This window comes from Panulirus ornatus, chromosome 6, assembly GCF_036320965.1.
Source record: "Panulirus ornatus isolate Po-2019 chromosome 6, ASM3632096v1, whole genome shotgun sequence".
NCBI lineage: Eukaryota > Metazoa > Arthropoda > Malacostraca > Decapoda > Palinuridae > Panulirus > Panulirus ornatus.
The window spans coordinates 54,705,214-54,724,609 of NC_092229.1; the positions used below are offsets into that span (position 1 = coordinate 54,705,214).

Sequence of the window (19,396 nt, forward strand, 5' to 3'; positions counted from 1 at the left end):
ATGAACACTCATCTTTATCCCCTTTGCCTTTGTACGATGGCACTATGCATGCATTCTGCCAATCCTCAGGCACTTCACCGTGAACCATACATGTGTTGAATATCCTCACCAACCAGTCAACAACACAGTCACCCCCTTTTTTAATAAATTCCACAGCAATACCATCCAAACCCACCAGATTTCATCTTCCACAAAGCTTTCACTACCACTTCTCTGTTTACCAAATCATTCTCCCTGACCCTCTCACTTCACACAGCACCCTCGACCAAAACACCCTATATCTCGCACTCTATCATCAAACACATTCAGAATACTCACTCCATCTCCCTCTCACTTCACCACTACTTGTTGTTACCTCCCCATTCACCCCCTTCACCGATGTTCCCATTTGTCTCTTGTCTTATGTGCTTTATTTACCTCCTTCAAAAACATCTTTTTATTCTCCCTAAAATTTGATGATACTCTCTCACCCTAACTCTCATTTGCCCTCCTTTTCACCTCTTGCACAGCACCTCGACCAAAACACTGTATATCTCGCATTCTATCATCAAACACATTCAGAATACTCACTCCATCTCCCTCTCACTTCACCACTACTTGTTGTTACCTCCCCATTCACCCTCTTCACTGATGTTCCCATTTGTCACTTGTCTTATGTGCTTTATTTACCTCCTTCAAAAACATCTTTTTATTCTCCCTAAAATTTGATGATACTCTCTCACCTTAACTCTCATTTGCCCTCCTTTTCACCTCTTGCACCTTTCTCTTGACCTCTTGCCTCTTTTATAGATCTCCCAGTCATTTGCACTATATCCCTACAATTGCAGAACTTATCCAAATGCCTCTCTCTTCTCTTTCACTAACAATCTTACTTCTTCATCCCAACACTCACTACCCTTTCTAATCTGACCACCTCCCACCTTTCTCATGCCACAGGCATCTTTTGTGCAAGCCACCACTGCTTCCCTAAATACATCCCATTCCTCCCCCACTCCCCTTACATCATTTGCTCTCACCTTTTTCCATTCTGCACTCTGCGCTTATTTTTTTTCATACTGTTTGCCATTTCCCACATTGGCGAAGTAGTGTCAAGAACAGAGGACTGAGCCTTTGAGGGAATATCCACTTGGCCCCCTCTTCTGTTCCTTCTTTAGGAAAACTAAAAACGAGAGGGGAGGATTTCCAGCCCCCCGCTCCCTTCCCTTTTAGTCGCCTTCTACAACATGCAGGGAATACGTGGGAAGTATTCTTTCTCCCCTATTTTTATATATTTTATTATACTTTGTCGCTGTCTCCTGCGTTAGTGCAAGGAAATAGACGAAAGAATGGCCCAACCCACCCACATCCACATGTATATAGATACATGTCCACACACGCACATATACATACCTATACATTTCAACGTATATATATATATATATATATATATATATATACACAGACATATACATATGTACACATCTACATAATTCATACTTGCCTTCATCCATTCCTGTCGCCAACCTACCACACATGAAATGACAACACCTCCCCCCACACGAGCGTGAGGTAGCGCTAGGAAAAGACAACAAAGGCCACATTCGTTCACACTCAGCCTCTAGCTGTCATGTATAATGCACTGAAACCACAGCTCCCTTTCCACATCCAGGCCTCACAACTTTCCATGGTTTATCCCAGACGCTTCACATGCCCTGGTTCAATCCATTGATAGCACATTAACCCCGGTATACCACTTCATTCCAATTCACTCTATCCCTTGCACGCCTTTCACCCTCCTGTATGTTCAGGCCCTGATCTCTCAAAATCTTTTTCACACTATCCCTCCACCTCCAATTTGGTCTCCTACTTCTAGTTCCCTACACCTCTGACACATATCTCCTCTTTGTCAATCTTTCCTCACTCATTCTCTCCATGTGTCCAAACCATTTCAACATACCCTCCTCTGCTATTTCAACCACACTCTTTTTTATTACCACACATCTCTCTTACCCTTACATTACTTACTCGATCAAAACACCTCACTCTACATATTGTCCTTAAACATTTCATTTCCAACACATCCATCCTCCTCTGCACAACTCTATCTATAACCCATGCCTGCAACCATATAACATTGTTGGAACTACTATTCCTTCAAACATACCCATTTTTGCTCTCCGAGATAACGTTCTTGCCTTCCACACATCCTCAATGCTCCCAGAACCTTCGCTTCCTCTCCCACGGTTCCATATGCTGCTAAGTCCACTCTCAGATATCTAAAACACTTCACTTCCTCCAGTTTTTCTCCATTCAAACTTACCTCCCAATTGAATTGTCCCTACTGAACCTAATAACCTTGCCCTCATTCACATTTACTCTCAACTTTCTTCTTTCACACATTTTACCATACTCAGTCACCAGCTTCTGCATTTTCTCACCCCATTGATATTAGCAGTTTAATTTATCATCCCACTGCACACTTTCTCATGCCCACTTTCACCCCATTGATATTTTTTTTTTTTTTCATACTATTCGCTATTTCCCGCGATAGCGAGGTAGCGTTAAGAACAGAGGACTGGGCCTTTGAGGGAATATCCTCACCTGGACCTCTTCTCTGTTCCTTCTTTTGGGGGGGAAAAAAAAAAAAAAAAAAAAAAAAAAAAAAACGAGAGGGGAGGATTTCCAGCCCCCCGCACACTTTCTCATGCCCACTTTCCTCATATGCATGTCACACACTTGACTGCCTACAAGCACACTTTCCTTAAATACCTTCCTCTCATTTACCACTCCACTTGTTTCATTAATTCCACCCAATGTCACTCTGCTCATTTCCTTTTGGTATCTCTCCATTTTTCCAAGCACACTTATTTTCATTACTTTCTAAATCTCCTACAAACTGTCATGCTGGCCTTCACCAAGAAATGATCAGAATCTCACCTGCTGCCCTTTCTGATCATATTTGCATCCAGCAGTCTCTCCTTCAACACCTGTCAGTTAACACATCTAGTAATGCCTGTATACTTATGGATGCAATTTTTTTTTACCAATTATTCCCAATTTTATGTATTTCAGGTTATGTAAATTTTTGCTGCTAGTGTCATTTTGCAAGTGTCTTTGATTTCTTTTTATAGTATGCCAAGAATGTTATGAGCTACACTGCCTTTGCAATGTTTTCAGGTTGCTAGACTACTTGACCTTTGTACTCTGGAGATGTCTAGTCTGGCTTTTACCTCCAGTATGATTGCTGCAACAGCCTTGTGCTACTTGATGACTCCAGAGCTGGCTGCAAAGGTCTCAGGTTATTCAACAGAAGACCTCCAGGAATGCTATGATTGGATGGCGGCATTTGCTACTACTGCACATGAGATGGGACCAATGCAACTGAAATCCTTTAGTCAGATACCACAAGATGACATGCACAATATCCAGACGCATTCAGTGGACCTTGAAACTTTAGTAAGTATGTGTTATTAGCTCCTTCAGAACACTTCCTTAGCCAAAACTTTGTCATTTTTCATGAAGTGTACATCTTCATGTTGCTTTGACAAGTTATATTTTACCTACACCATAACAATATCATGTACAAATTGTGGCAATACATTGATATAAATGATGTAGCAGGCATATCTTATAGATTGTTTGGGTTTTTTCTTTTACTTTATTTTTTCAGAAGTGGTAGAGGATGTGTGGACCAGGTGTTTACTTTTACGAAGGTGTATGAGAAATACATAGAAAATCAGAGGGATTTGTATGTGGCATATATGGATTTCGAGAAAACATATGATAGGGTTGATAGAGATGCCTTGTGGAAGGTGTTAAAAATATATGGTGTGGGAGGAAAGCTGCAAGCAAGGGTGTAGAGCATGTGTACAGGTAGGAAGAGAGGAGATGAAGTCCAAGTGAAGGTTAGTCTGTGGCAAGGGTGTATGATGTTACCACGGATGTTTAAAATGTTTACTGGGGTGGTGAGGGAGGTAAATGCAAGACTGTTGGAGCGAGGAGTGAGTATGCAGTCTTTAGGGGATAAGGGGGTCAGTGGAATGAGTGAGTTGTTCTTTGCTAATGGCACAGCACAGGTGGCTGATCCAAGTGAAGAATTGCAGAGATTGTTGACTGAGTTTGGAAGGTGTGTGAATGGAGAAAGTTGAGAGTAAATATGAATAACAGCAAGGGGGTTAGGTTTAGCAAGGTAGAGGACTGGTTACATATAGTGTGAGTTTGATTAGAGAAAAATTGTGGAAGTGAAATCTTAGATATCTAGGACTGGACATGGCAGCAGATGGGACCAGGGAAGCAGAAGTAAGTTGTAGGGTGCATGATGGGCTGAAGGTTCTGGGAGCCATGAAGAATGGCTGGAGAGAGGTCATTATCTGGGAGGCAAATAATGGGTATATTTGAAAGAATAGTAGTCACAACAATGTTATATGAATATGGGGCATGGGTTCTAGATGAGAATGTGTAGAGGTGCTGGAAATTAAATGTTTGAGGACATGTGGTGTGAGGTGATTTAATTGAGTAAAGAATAAAAGGATAAAAGAGAGGTGTGGTAATAAAAAGAGTGTAGTTGAGAGAGCTGAAGAGTGTGTGCTAAAATGCTCTAGACGTATGGAGAGAATGGACGAGGAGAGATTTGACATAAAATATATATGTCATAAGTGAAGGGGACAAGAAAGGGGAGATCAAATTGGAGATGGAGGGAAGGCATGAAAATGATTCTGAGTGATTGGGGCTTGAGCATGCTGGAAGTTGAAAGGTATGCATGGGATAAAGTGAATTGGAATGATGTGGTATACAGGGTTTGACATTCTGTCAGTGGACTGAACCAGGGCTTGTGAAGTGGCATGGGGAAACCATGGAAAGGTTTTCTTTGAGCCTGGGTCTGGATAGGAAGCTGGGGTTTTGGTGCATTACACATGACAGAGAAAGTTCTGGGAGCGTTGAAAAATGTGTGGAAAGTGAGAACACTATCTCAGAAAGCAAAAATGGGTATGTTTGAAGGAATAGTGCTTACAACAATGTTATATGATTGCAAAGCGTGGGCTATAGATAGAGTTGTGCGGCGGAGGGTGGATGTGTTGAAAATGAGATGTTTGAGGACAATATGTGGTGTGAGGTGGTTTGATCGAGTAAGTAATGAAAGGGTAAGAGATATGTGAGGTAATAAAAAGAGTGTGGTTGAGAGAGCAGAAGATGGTGTTTTGAAATGGTTTGGTCACATGGAAAGATTGACAAAGGGGATATATGTGTCAGAGGTGGAGGGAATGAGAAGTGGGAGACAAAATTGGAGGTGGAAGGATGGAGTGAAAAAGATTTTGAGCGATCGGGGCCTGAATATGCAAGAGGGTGAGGGGCGTGCAAGGAATAGAGTGAATTGGAACGATATGGTATACCGGGGTCAAAGTGCTGTCAATGGATTGAACCAGGGCATGTGAAGCATCTGGGGTAAACCATGAAAAGTTTTGTGGGGCCTGGATGTGGAAGGGGAGCTGTGTTTTTGGTGCATTATACGTGACAGCTAGAGACTGAGTGTGAACGAATGTGACCTTTATTGTCTTTTCCTAGTGCTACCTCGTGCGCATGCAGGGAGAGGGGGTGGTCATTTCATGTGTGGCGGGGTGGCGACAGGAATGAATGAAGGCAGCAATTGTGAATTATGTACATGTGTAAATATGTATAGGTCTGTGTATGTATATATATGTATACATTGAAATGTATAGGTATGTATATGTGCATGTATGGACATGTATGTATATGCATGTGTATGTGGGTGGGTTGGGCCATTCTTTCGTCTGTTTCCTTGTGCTACCTCGCTAATGCGGGAGACAGCGACAAAGTATAAAAAAATATTTTTATATATATATGTTATATTATATATGTAATATAATATATATATTTCCCCATTATATTCATGTGAGAAACTGCAGAAGCTGGTGACTGAGTTTGGTAAAGTGTGTGAAAGAAGAAAGTTAAGAGTAAATGTGAATAAGAGCAAGGTTATTAGGTACAGTAGGGTTGAGGGTCAAGTCAATTGGGAGGTAAGTTTGAATGGAGAAAAACTGGAGGAAGTAAAGTGTTTTAGATATCTGGGAGTGGATCTGGCAGCGGATGGAACCATGGAAGCGGAAGTGGATCATGGGGTGGGGGAGGGGGCGAAAATCCTGGGAGCCTTGAAGAATGTGTGGAAGTCGAGAACATTATCTCGGAAAGCAAAAATGGGTATCTTTGAAGGAATAGTGGTTCCAACAATGTTGTATGGTTGCGAGGCATGGGCTATGGATAGAGTTGTGCGCAGGAGGATGGATGTGCTGGAAATGAGATGTTTGAGGACAATGTGTGGTGTGAGGTGGTTTGATCGAGTAAGTAACGTAAGGGTAAGAGAGATGTGTGGAAATAAAAAGAGCATGGTTGAGAGAGCAGAAGAGGGTGTTTTGAAATGGTTTGGGCACATGGAGAGAATGAGTGAGGAAAGATTGACCAAGAGGATATATGTGTCAGAGGTGGAGGGACGAGGAGAAGTGGGAGACCAAATTGGAGGTGGAAAGATGGAGTGAAAAAGATTTTGTGTGATTGGGGCCTGAACATGCAGGAGGGTGAAAGGAGGGCAAGGAATAGAGTGAATTGGATCGATGTGGTATACCGGGGTTGACATGCTGTCAGTGGATTGAATCAGGGCATGTGAAGCGTCTGGGGTAAACCATGGAAAGCTGTGTAGGTATGTATATTTGCGTGTGTGGACGTATTATATACATGTGTATGGGGGTGGGTTGGGCCATTTCTTTCGTCTGTTTCCTTGCGCTACCTCGCAAACGTGGGAGACCGACAAAGCAAAATATATATATATATATATATATATATATATATATATATATATATATATATATATATATATATATCTACCTTGCTAATGCGGGAAATGGCGAATAGTATGAAAAAAAAATATTTATTTTTTTTTTTTTTTTTTTATACTTTGTCGCTGTCTCCCGCGTTTGCGAGGTAGCGCAAGGAAACAGACGAAAGAAATGGCCCAACCCCCCCCCCCATACACATGTACATACACACGTCCACACACGCAAATATACATACCTACACAGCTTTCCATGGTTTACCCCAGACGCTTCACATGCCTTGATTCAATCCACTGACAGCACGTCAACCCCTGTATACCACATCGCTCCAATTCACTCTATTCCTTGCCCTCCTTTGACCCTCCTGCATGTTCAGGCCCCGATCACACAAAATCTTTTTCACTCCATCTTTCCACCTCCAATTTGGTCTCCCTCTTCTCCTCGTTCCCTCCACCTCCGACACATATATCCTCTAGGTCAATCTTTCCTCACTCATTCTCTCCATGTGCCCAAACCATTTCAAAACACCCTCTTCTGCTCTCTCAACCACGCTTTTTTTGTTTCCACACATCTCTCTTACCCTTACGTTACTTACTCGATCAAACCACCTCACACCACACATTTTCCTCAAACATCTCATTTCCAGCACATCCATCCTCCTGCGCACATCTCTATCCATAGCCCACGCCTCGCAACCATACAACATTGTTGGAACCACTATTCCTTCAAACATACCCATTTTTGCTTTCCGAGATAATGTTCTCGACTTCCACACATTTTTCAAGGCTCCCAAAATTTTCGCCCCCTCCCCCACCCTATGATCCACTTCCGCTTCCATGGTTCCATCCGCTGACAGATCCACTCCCAGATATCTAAAACACTTCACTTCCTCCAGTTTTTCTCCATTCAAACTCACCTCCCAATTGACTTGACCCTCACCCCTACTGTACCTAATAACCTTGCTCTTATTCACATTTACTCTTAACTTTCTTCTTCCACACACTTTACCAAACTCAGTCACCAGCTTCTGCAGTTTCTCACATGAATCAAAATATAATATAAATATAAATAAAAAAAATATATATATATATATATATATATATATATATATATATATATATATATATATATATAAATATATATATATATATTTTTTTTTTTTTTTTTCCCGGTCTCTCACGTTTGCGAGGTAGCGCAAGGAAACAGACGAAAGAAATGGCTCAAGCCACCCCCATACACATGTATATACATACGTCCACACACGCAAATATACATACCTACACAGCTTTCCATGGTTTACCCCAGATGCTTCACATGCCTTGATTCAATCCACTGACAGCACGTCAACCCCGGTATACCACATCGCTCCAATTCACTCTATTCCTTGCCCTCCTTTCACCCTCCTGCATGCTCAGGCCCCGATCACACAAAATCTTTTTCACTCCATCTTTCCACCTCCAATTTGGTCTCCCTCTTCTCCTCGTTCCCTCCACCTCCGACACATATATTCTCTTGGTCAATCTTTCCTCACTCATTCTCTCCATGTGCCCGAACCATTTCAAAACACCCTCTTCTGCTCTCTCAAGCACGCTCTTTTTATTTCCACACATCTCTCTTACCCTTACGTTACTTACTCGATCAAACCACCTCACACCACACATTGTCCTCAAACATCTCATTTCCAGCACATCCATCCTCCTGCGCACAATTCTATCCATAGCCCACGCCTCGCAACCATACAACATTGTTGGAACCCCTATTCCTTCAAACATACTCATTTTTGCTTTCCGAGATAATGTTCTCGACTTCCACACATTCTTCAAGGCCCCCAGAATTTTCGCCCCCTCCCCCACCCTATGATCCACTTCCGCTTCCATGGTTCCATCCGCTGCCAGATCCACTCCCAGATATCTAAAACACTTCACTTCCTCCAGTTTTTCTCCATTCAAACTCACTTCCCAATTGACTTGACCCTCAACCCTACTGTACCTAATAACCTTGCTCTTATTCACATTTACTCTTAACTTTCTTCTTTCACACACTTTACCAAACTCAGTCACCAACTTCTGCAGTTTCTCACATGAATCAGCCACCAGCGCTGTATCATCAGCGAACAACAACTGACTCACTTCCCAAGCTCTCTCATCCCCAACAGACTTCATACTTCATATATATATATATATATATATATATATATATATAATATAATATAATATAATATAATAAAAATAGTTTTTTTATACTTTGTCGCCGTCTCCCGCGTTAGCGAGGTAGCACAAGGGTGGATAGGGGAGAAAGAATACTTCCCACGTATTCCCTGCGTGTCGTAGAAGGCGACTAAAAGGGGGGGGGGGGCTGGAAAATCTCCCCTCTCATTTTTTTCTTAGTTTTCCAAAAGAAGGAACAGAGAAGGGGGCCAAGTGAGGATATTCCCTCAAAGGCCCAGTCCTCTGTTCTTTACCTCGCTAATGCGGGAAATGGTGAATAGTATGAAAAAAAAAATATTTATTTATTGTGCTTTGTCACTGTCTCCCGCGTTTGCGAGGTAGCGCAAGGAAACAGACGAAAGAAATGGCCCAACCCACCCCCATACACATGTATATACATACACGTCCACACGCAAATATACATACCCATACATCTCAATGTACACATATATATACACACACAGACACATACATTTATAGACATGCACACAATTCACACTGTCTGCCTTTATTCATTCCCATCGCCACCTCGTCACACATGGAATAACATCCCCCTCCCCCCTCATGTGTACGAGGTAGCGCTAGGAAAAGACAACAAAGGCCCCATTTGTTCACACGCAGTCTCTAGCTGTCATGCAATAATGCCCGAAACCACAGCTTCCTTTCCACATCCAGGCCCCACACAACTTTCCATGGTTGATGCTTCACATGCCCTGATTCAATCCATTGACAGCACGTTGACCCTGGTATACCACATCGATCCAATTCACTCTATTCCTTGCCCGCCTTTCACCCTCCTGCATGTTCAGGCCCCGATCACTCAAAATCTTTTTCACTCCATCTTTCCACCACCAATTTGGTCTCCCACTCCTCCTCGTTCCCTCCACCTCTGACACATATATCCTCTTGGTCAATCTTTCCTCACTCATTCTCTCCATGTGCCCAAACCATTTCAAAACACCCTCTTCTGCTTTCTCAACCACGCTCTTTTTATTTCCACACATCTCTCTTACCCTTACATTACTTACTCGATCAAACCACCTCACACCACATATTGTCCTTAAACATCTCATTTCCAGCACATCCACCCTCCTGCGCACAACTCTATCCATAGCCCACGCCTCGCAACCATACAACATTGTTGGAACCACTATTCCTTCAAACATAGCCATATTTGCTTTCGGAGATTATGTTCTTGACTTCCACACATTCTTCAAGGCTCCCAGGATTTTCGCCCCCTCCCCCACCCAATGATTCACTTCCGCTTCCATCCGCTGCCAGATCCACTCCCTGATATCTAAAACACTTTACTTCCTCCAGTTTTTCTCCATTCAAACTTACCTCCCAATTGACTTGACCCTCAACCCTACTGTACCTAATAACCTTGCTCTTATTCACATTTACTCTTACCTTTCTTCTTTCACACACTTTACCAAAACTCAGTCACCAGCTTCTGCAGTTTCTCACATGAATCAGCCACCAGCGCTGTATCATCAGCGAACAACAACTGACTCACTTCCCAAGCTCTCTCATCCCTAACAGACTTCATACTTGCCCCTCTTTCCAAAACTTGCATTCACCTCCCTAACAACCCCATCCATAAACAAATTAAACAACCATGGAGACATCACACATCCCAGCCGCAAACCTACATTCACTGAGAACCAACCACTTTCCTCTCTTCCTACACGTACACATGCCTTACATCCTCGATAAAAACTTTTCACTGCTTCTAACAACTTGCCTCCCACACCATATATTCTTAGTACCTTCCACAGAGCATCTCTATCAACTCTATCATATGCCTTCTCCAGATCCATAAATGCTACATACAAATCCATTTGTTTTTCTAAGTATTTCTCACATACATTCTTCAAAGCAAACACCTGATCCACACATCCTCTACCACTTCTGAAACCACACTGCTCTTCCCCAGCAAACATCATCAGCAAACAACTTACTCACTTCCCAAGCTCTCTCATCCACAACAGACTGCATACTTGCCCCTCTTTCCAAAACTCTTGCATTCACCTCCCTAACAACCCCATTTATAAACAAACATTCACTGGGAACCAATCTGTCTCTTTCCTCTCTTCTTACATGTACACATGCCTTACATCCTCGATAAAAACTTTTCACTGCTTCTAACAACTTGCCTCCCACACCATATGTTCTTAATACCTTCCACAGAGCATCTCTATCAACTCTTATCATATGCCTTCTCCAGATCCATAAATGTTACATACAAATCCATTTGCTTTTCTCTGTATTTCTCACATACATTCTTCAAAGCAAACACCTGATCCACACGTCCTCTACCACTTCAGAAACCACACTGCTCTTCCTCAATCTGATGCTCTGTACATGCCTTCACCCACTCAATCAATACCCTCCCATATAATTTCCGTAGAATACTTAACAAACTTATACCTCTGTAATTTGAGCACTCACTTTTATCCCCTTTGCCTTTGTGCAATGGCACTAGGCAAACATTCCGCCAATCCTCAAGCACCTCACCAGGACTTGTACATACATTAAATAACCTTGCCAACCAGTCAACAATATTTTTTTTTTTTTTCTTACGCTTTGTTGCTTTCTCCCACGTTAGTGAGGTAGTGCAAGGAAAGAGACGAAAGAATGGCCCAGCCCACCCACATGTACATGTTCTTACTTGCTGCCTTCATCCATTTCCTTCGCCAAGCTGCCACACATGAAACAGCAACCCCCTACCCTCGCGCGCGCTAGGAAAAGACAACAAAGGCCACATTCATTCACACTCAAGTCTCTAGCTGTCATGTGTAATGCACCAAAACCATAGCTCCTTTTCCACATCCATATAATCACCATCTCCCACGATAGTGAGGTAGCTCAAGGAAATAGATGGAAGAATGGCTCAACCCACCCACATACGCATGTATATACATAAATACACATTTACATACCTATACAATTCAACGTATACCTACATATACATACACCGACATATACTTATATACACATGTATATATTCATACTTGCTGTCTTCATCCATTCCTGTCGCCATCCCACCACACATGAAGTAGCGCACATGGAAGTGGAAGTGAGTCACAGGGTGGGGAGGGGGCAAAGGTTCTGGGAGCATTGAAGAAAGTGTGGAAGGCAGGAACGTTATCTTGGAGAGCAAAAATGGGAATATTTGAAGGAATAGTGGTTCCAACAATGCTATATGGTTGCGAGGCATGGGCTATAGGTAGGGTTGCGCAGAGGAGGTTGGATTTGTTGGAAATGAAATGTTTGAGGACAATATGTGGTGTGAGGTGGTTTGATTGAATAAGTAATGAAAGGATAAGAGGGATGTGTGGTAATAAAAAGTGTGGTTGAGAGAGCAGAAGAGGGTGAGTTGAAATGTTTGGACACATGAAGAGAATGAGTGAGGAAAGATTAACAGAGGGAATATGTGTCAGAGGTGGAGGGAACAAGGAGAAGCAGGAGACCTAATTAGAGGTAGAAGGATGGAGTGAAAAAGATTTTGAGCGATCGGGGCCTGGACATACAGGAGGGTGAAAGGAGTGCAAGGAATAGAGTGAATTGGAATGCTGTGGTATAATAGGGTTGACGTGCTTTCAATGGATTGAACCAGGGCACAAAAAGTGTCTGGGGTAAACCAGGGAGTTTTGTGAGGCCTGGATGTGGAAAGGGAGTTGTGGTTTCAGTGCATTACACATAACAGCTAGTGACTGAGTGCTACCTCGCGCATGGATGAAGGCAGCATGTATGAATATGTACATATGTATATGTCTGTGTATGTGTATGCATGTATACGTTGAAATATATAGGTATGTATATGTGTGTGTGTGGGTGTTTATGTATATACATATGTATGTGGGTGGGTTGGGCCATTCTTTTGTCTGTTTTCTTGCACTATCTCGCTAATGTGGGAGACAGCAATTAAGTTTAAAATAATAGATAATAATGGAAATCTGAGGTGACATGAACTTTTGTTGAGATTTGATTTTTAAATGATGAATAAAGAGTTAAGCAAGTAAAATATTTGCATTAGGATGCCAAAGATATGAAGGAAGGAAATCACAAGTTGAAGGATTATGTTAGAGTTTTCACTGTGAATGTAAGGCAAAACTGCAGTTATGTGTTCATATATGTGACCCATTCTTCTATATTTTGGGTGATTGATATCAAGTTTTAGTTCTGAATGAAAAGAACGTTTTCATCACAAAAGTATATTATTTACGTTTGTGTCCTATACAGGATCGAGCACAAATCAGATTGAGCCAGATCCGGTCATCTTCATCTCGGAAGAGTCCTGAGGCTTCAGGATTATCAGTTGCATTGCTCACACCTCCAAAGACTGATGAAAAAACCAAAATTGTGATGGATTACTCTGGGTAAAATAAGTTTGTTTAGGTATGGTTTAGCATATATTCTCAGTTTTGACCATTCCATTAATCTGGTTAGTATGAGAGATCTCATTTTGTATGAATCATTATCAATAATAAGAGATTCAAAGGATAATCGGACATGTACTGGGCATATAATGTTAAGCCAATGTCAGAGGTTATTGCCTAAGATTATACATTTATGGTGTTTTACTATTTTTGTAGCCTCTCCCTACATATCAGGCATATTTTTGGCCATGCTTACACATATCAAAGGCATTTCATGCTACTGTTTAGTGATTTATTATAACAAAAAAATAAAAGTTATATATGCTTTGCTCACTAATGTGCATGCCGTGCAACATTGTGTCAGATATGAATGTTACTTGATTTGTATGCTATAATATACAGTATTGACTTCTTATGGTCAGTAATCTTATTTTGGGAGGGCATCAGTGGCAATTTTTAGACCATAATCATACATTCTGTAACAGAATGACAGTTGGGGTAATTTATTAACACTAGGAATGTTTCTACATTGAAAGCTTGTGAGGTTTTAATTATTCTTAATTTATGATATTGTACATAATTAGTTACGTAATTGTATGCAAGTAATGAAGTGAGTAATTAGTAGTTAACTAAAAACTGACATGAAATGGTTTCTTTTTAGTGGTCAGCATTTTTTGCTGTGCCATCAAGACAGGCTGTGTACATATCATTGACTTTGCCTGGTAAAACAAATCTAGTCTTCTTTCATAGAGGGATTACAATATATTGTTTTAATGCCAAGTGCAATGGTGTTTCTTAGAAATATATGAAATGCCTTTTTAATGTTTTTGTCATCTTTAATAAAGAAAGTAAAGTCACTCTTGTTGACAATTATCTAGGTGAACTGTGCTAGCATATTTTAACTATAAAGTATGTTGAATTACACAGAAAGAATTACTACAGAATACTTTGATGATGACTTGTCTGTGTGATGCTACAGGGCTTTTTGTTTTGAAAATTTCATCATGGGAAGTAGGGCACTGTGTGGCCCCTAATTTCCCTCAATTGTCTGTGCCAACAAATCTGCCATGGGACATTGGGGCATTTTTTAACCAATTTAGTACTGTAAGCTATTTAGCATGGTTGAACTATCTTATAATTTGGTTTGTAAAGTCGGGACAGTTTGTTTTTCATTTATTAAGGTAATCAGACCAAGTAATTTGTGTATATGTTGTTATTGCTTGTGTGTAGTTTCTTAATACTGCAAGCAGCTTCAGGAAAGATTAATTTTTACATAATGTTTACTAAGTAAATTCACTTTTTCTTAGTCATTGCAATAAAACTTTAATGAAAATCTTTAAGTTTTCATTCAAGTTTTTCAGTTGTTGAAATAAGTAACCTTTGTTAAATTTATTACACTGCATTGCATTGCTTTGCAGTCTTGTAAATCCTGAACAGAAATAAAGCTATTTTTAATTATTTATGTATATCCTTAACCTGTATGTAGTTGGAAAAAGCTTCAAATAAATCTACAGATGACATCAAATCTGTAACTTGTCTATATATATATAGTGGATCAAGCAGATGAGGTCATAGCTAACACACCCTCAACCTGTTTACTATGATCTAGTGAACTGTCATCTTCCATTATAATTAAATGGTTTTGATTTTTTGGCAATTTTGAAGCAATTCATCCCCTTTAATTTTTTTTATAGCTAATTGCCTCTTTCACCTTAACAAGGTCAGAAACATGTAAAAAAAAAAAAGGGGGGGGGGGGGGGGAGGAATGCAGAAAAAGTGAGAAAAATTCTGCAATAATATGGGTTCTCTGCACAAACATCTTTAACCTCTTGAGGGGTTCAAAAATTGAAAAATAAAGCACAAAAAATGTGCATTTATAGAACAAAATTAAAGCTGAAAATGTTTATGTGGGATAAGGTTACTTAATAAAAATACACTTAGAACATTTATGAAACACAGATGTAATTGAACTACTACTTCAGCTGCAATATTTTTCAACCATAGGTGCTATAATAATGGTCTTAAATGTAATTGAAGTATATGAATAGCGTAGGTAAAATGACAAAACATTTCATTACAGAAATATTAGATTCATAAATAAATGCCACTTTATTTTATGTCAATATTAATATAAGATGAAATTTGAAATTTACTGTGTGATTTTCCTTCAAAATATAACATAGTCTATTGTATGCAGCTCTTTGCTTGTTTTTGAAGTATTGTACTTCAGGAATAGAACAGTATTTCAGAAATAACCAAGAATTGTGTGTGGATATGGCTGCATATAACATGTGCTTTTTTTTTTTTTGCCATGAATTCTTTTTTGAGTCAAATTTTGGCAGAGCCCTTCTACTTCGAAGGGTTGTTCTTTTGTACCTATCTCTACTTTTTTGACCACACACTTTAGCTGATGCTTCCATAAATAATTTTATATGGTGTTTTACTACCTGTGTGTGGCATGGCATATTGAAATAATATTTTTCAATGAGGATGCCACTCGGATGTTCAATATTGTTTCATCTTTGATGTCCATTGTTAAAGGGAGCTTTGTGATATCAATATAGTGGTAACGCGGGAGACAGTGATAAAGCAAAATAAATAAATAAATAAAATATAAATATATATATATATTTTTTTTTTTTTTGCTTTGTCGCTGTCTCCCGCGTTTGCGAGGTAGCGCAAGGAAACAGACGAAAGAAATGGCCCAACCCACCCCATACACATGTATATACATGTATATATATATTTATTTATTTATTTATTATACTTAGTCGCTGTCTCCCGCGTTTGCGAGGTAGCGCAAGGAAACAGACGAAAGAAATGGCCCAACCCACCCCCCATACACATGTATATACATACGTCCACACACGCAAATATACATACCTACACAGCTTTCCATGGTTTACCCCAGATGCTTCACATGCCTTGATTCAATCCACTGACAGCACGTCAACCCCGGTATACCACATCGCTCCAATTCACTCTATTCCTTGCCCTCCTTTCACCCTCCTGCATGTTCAGGCCCCGATCACACAAAATCTTTTTCACTCCATCTTTCCACCTCCAATTTGGTCTCCCTCTTCTCCTCGTTCCCTCCACCTCCGACACATATATCCTCTTGGTCAATCTTTCCTCACTCATTCTCTCCATGTGCCCAAACCATTTCAAAACACCCTCTTCTGCTCTCTCAACCACGCTCTTTTTATTTCCACGCATCTCTCTTACCCTTACGTTACTCACTCGATCAAACCACCTCACACCACACATTGTCCTCAAACATCTCATTTCCAGCACATCCATCCTCCTGCGCACAACTCTATCCATAGCCCACGCCTCGCAACCATACAACATTGTTGGAACCACTATTCCTTCAAACATACCCATTTTTGCTTTCCGAGATAATGTTCTCGACTTCCACACATTCTTCAAGGCCCCCAGAATTTTCGCCCCCTCCCCCACCCTATGATCCACTTCCGCTTCCATGGTTCCATCCGCTGCCAGATCCACTCCCAGATATCTAAAACACTTCACTTCCTCCAGTTTTTCTCCATTCAAACTCTCCTCCCAATTGACTTGACCCTCAACCCTACTGTACCTAATAACCTTGCTCTTATTCACATTTACTCTTAACTTTCTTCTTCCACACACTTTACCGAACTCAGTCACCAGCTTCTGTAGTTTCTCACATGAATCAGCCACCAGCGCTGTATCATCAGCGAACAGCAACTGACTCACTTCCCAAGCTCTCTCATCCCCAACAGACTTCATACTTGCCCCTCTTTCCAAAACTCTTGCATTTACCTCCCTAACAACCCCATCCATAAACAAATTAAACAACCATGGAGACATCACGCACCCCTGCCGCAAACCTACATTCACTGAGAACCAATCACTTTCCTCTCTTCCTACATGTACACATGCCTTACATCCTCGATAAAAACTTTTCACTGCTTCTAACAACTTTCCTCCCACACCATATATTCTTAATACCTTCCACAGAGCATCTCTATCAACTCTATCATATGCCTTCTCCAGATCCATAAATGCTACATACAAATCCATTTGCTTTTCTAAGTATTTCTCACATACATTCTTCAAAGCAAACACCTGATCCACACATCCTCTACCACTTCTGAAACCACACTGCTCTTCCCCAATCTGATGCTCTGTACATGCCTTCACCCTCTCAATCAATACCCTCCCATATAATTTACCAGGAATACTCAACAAACTTATACCTCTGTAATTTGAACACTCACTCTTATCCCCTTTGCCTTTGTACAATGGCACTATGCACGCATTCCGCCAATCCTCAGGCACCTCACCATGAGTCATACATACATTAAATAACCTTACCAACCAGTCAACAATACAGTCACCCCCTTTTTTAATAAATTCCACTGCAATACCATCCAAACCTGCTGCCTTGCCGGCTTTCATCTTCCGCAAAGCTTTCACTACCTCTTCTCTGTTTACCAAATCATTTTCCCTAACCCTCTCACTTTGCACACCACCTCGACCAAAACACCCTATATCTGCCACTCTATCATCAAACACACTCAACAAACCTTCAAAATACTCACTCCATCTCCTTCTCACATCACCACTACTTGTTATCACCTCCCCATTTGCGCCCTTCACTGAAGTTCCCATTTGCTCCCTTGTCTTACGCACTTTATTTACCTCCTTCCAGAACATCTTTTTATTCTCCCTAAAATTTAATGATACTCTCTCACCCCAACTCTCATTTGCCCTTTTTTTCACCTCTTGCACCTTTCTCTTGACCTCCTGTCTCTTTCTTTTATACATCTCCCACTCAATTGCATTTTTTCCCTGCAAAAATCGTCCAAATGCCTCTCTCTTCTCTTTCACTAATACTCTTACTTCTTCATCCCACCACTCACTACCCTTTCTAATCAACCCACCTCCCACTCTTCTCATGCCACAAGCATCTTTTGCGCAATCCATCACTGATTCCCTAAATACATCCCATTCCTCCCCCACTCCCCTTACTTCCATTGTTCTCACCTTTTTCCATTCTGTACTCAGTCTCTCCTGGTACTTCCTCACACAGGTCTCCTTCCCAAGCTGACTTACTCTCACCACCCTCTTCACCCCAAAATTCACTCTTCTTTTCTGAAAACCCATACAAATCTTCACCTTAGCCTCCACAAGATAATGAGCAGACATCCCTCCAGTTGCACCTCTCAGCACATTAACATCCAAAAGTCTCTCTTTCGTACGCCTGTCAATTAACACGTAATCCAATAACGCTCTCTGGCCATCTCTCCTACTTACATAAGTATACTTATGTATATCTCGCTTTTTTAACCAGGTATTCCCAATCATCAGTCCTTTTTCAGCACATAAATCTACAAGCTCTTCACCATTTCCATTTACAACATTGAACACCCCATGTATACCAATTATTCCCTCAACTGCCACATTACTCACCTTTGCATTCAAATCACCCATCACTATAACCCGGTCTCGTGCATCAAAACCACTAACACACTCATTCAGCTGCTCCCAAAACACTTGCCTCTCATGATCTTTCTTCTCATGCCCAGGTGCATATGCACCAATAATCACCCACCTCTCTCCATCAACTTTCTTTCTTTTTTTTTGCTTTGTCTCTGTCTCCCGCGTTTGCGAGGTAGCGCAAGGAAACAGACGAAAGAAATGGCCCAACCCACCCCCATACACATGTATATACATACGTCCACACACACAAATATTCATACCTACACAGCTTTCCATGGTTTACCCCAGACGCTTCACATGCCCTGATTCAATCCACTGACAGCACGTCAACCCCGGTATACCACATCGATCCAATTCACTCTATTCCTTGCCCTCCTTTCACCCTCCTGCATGTTCAGGCCCCGATCACACAAAATCTTTTTCACTCCATCTTTCCACCTCCAATTTGGTCTCCCACTTCTCCTCGTTCCCTCCACCTCCGACACATATATCCTCTTGG

The 19,396-nt window shown here is 41.0% G+C and overlaps 1 protein-coding gene across 4 annotated transcripts in view; it reads left to right on the forward strand.

The window, feature by feature from the left end:
• The window catches only part of LOC139749252 (G1/S-specific cyclin-E-like), a 53,972-nt gene extending 39,101 nt beyond the window's left edge, over nucleotides 1-14,871 (forward strand). For all 4 annotated transcript variants that reach the window (XM_071662988.1, XM_071662990.1, XM_071662987.1 and 1 more), the window contains exons 9-10: nucleotides 3,157-3,435; nucleotides 13,277-14,871. In XM_071662988.1, the coding sequence (XP_071519089.1) occupies nucleotides 3,157-3,435; nucleotides 13,277-13,417 (420 nt within the window). In that variant the 3' untranslated portion in view covers nucleotides 13,418-14,871. The remainder of the gene's footprint in view (nucleotides 1-3,156; nucleotides 3,436-13,276) is intronic.
• Nucleotides 14,872-19,396: the final 4,525 nt, after the last annotated feature.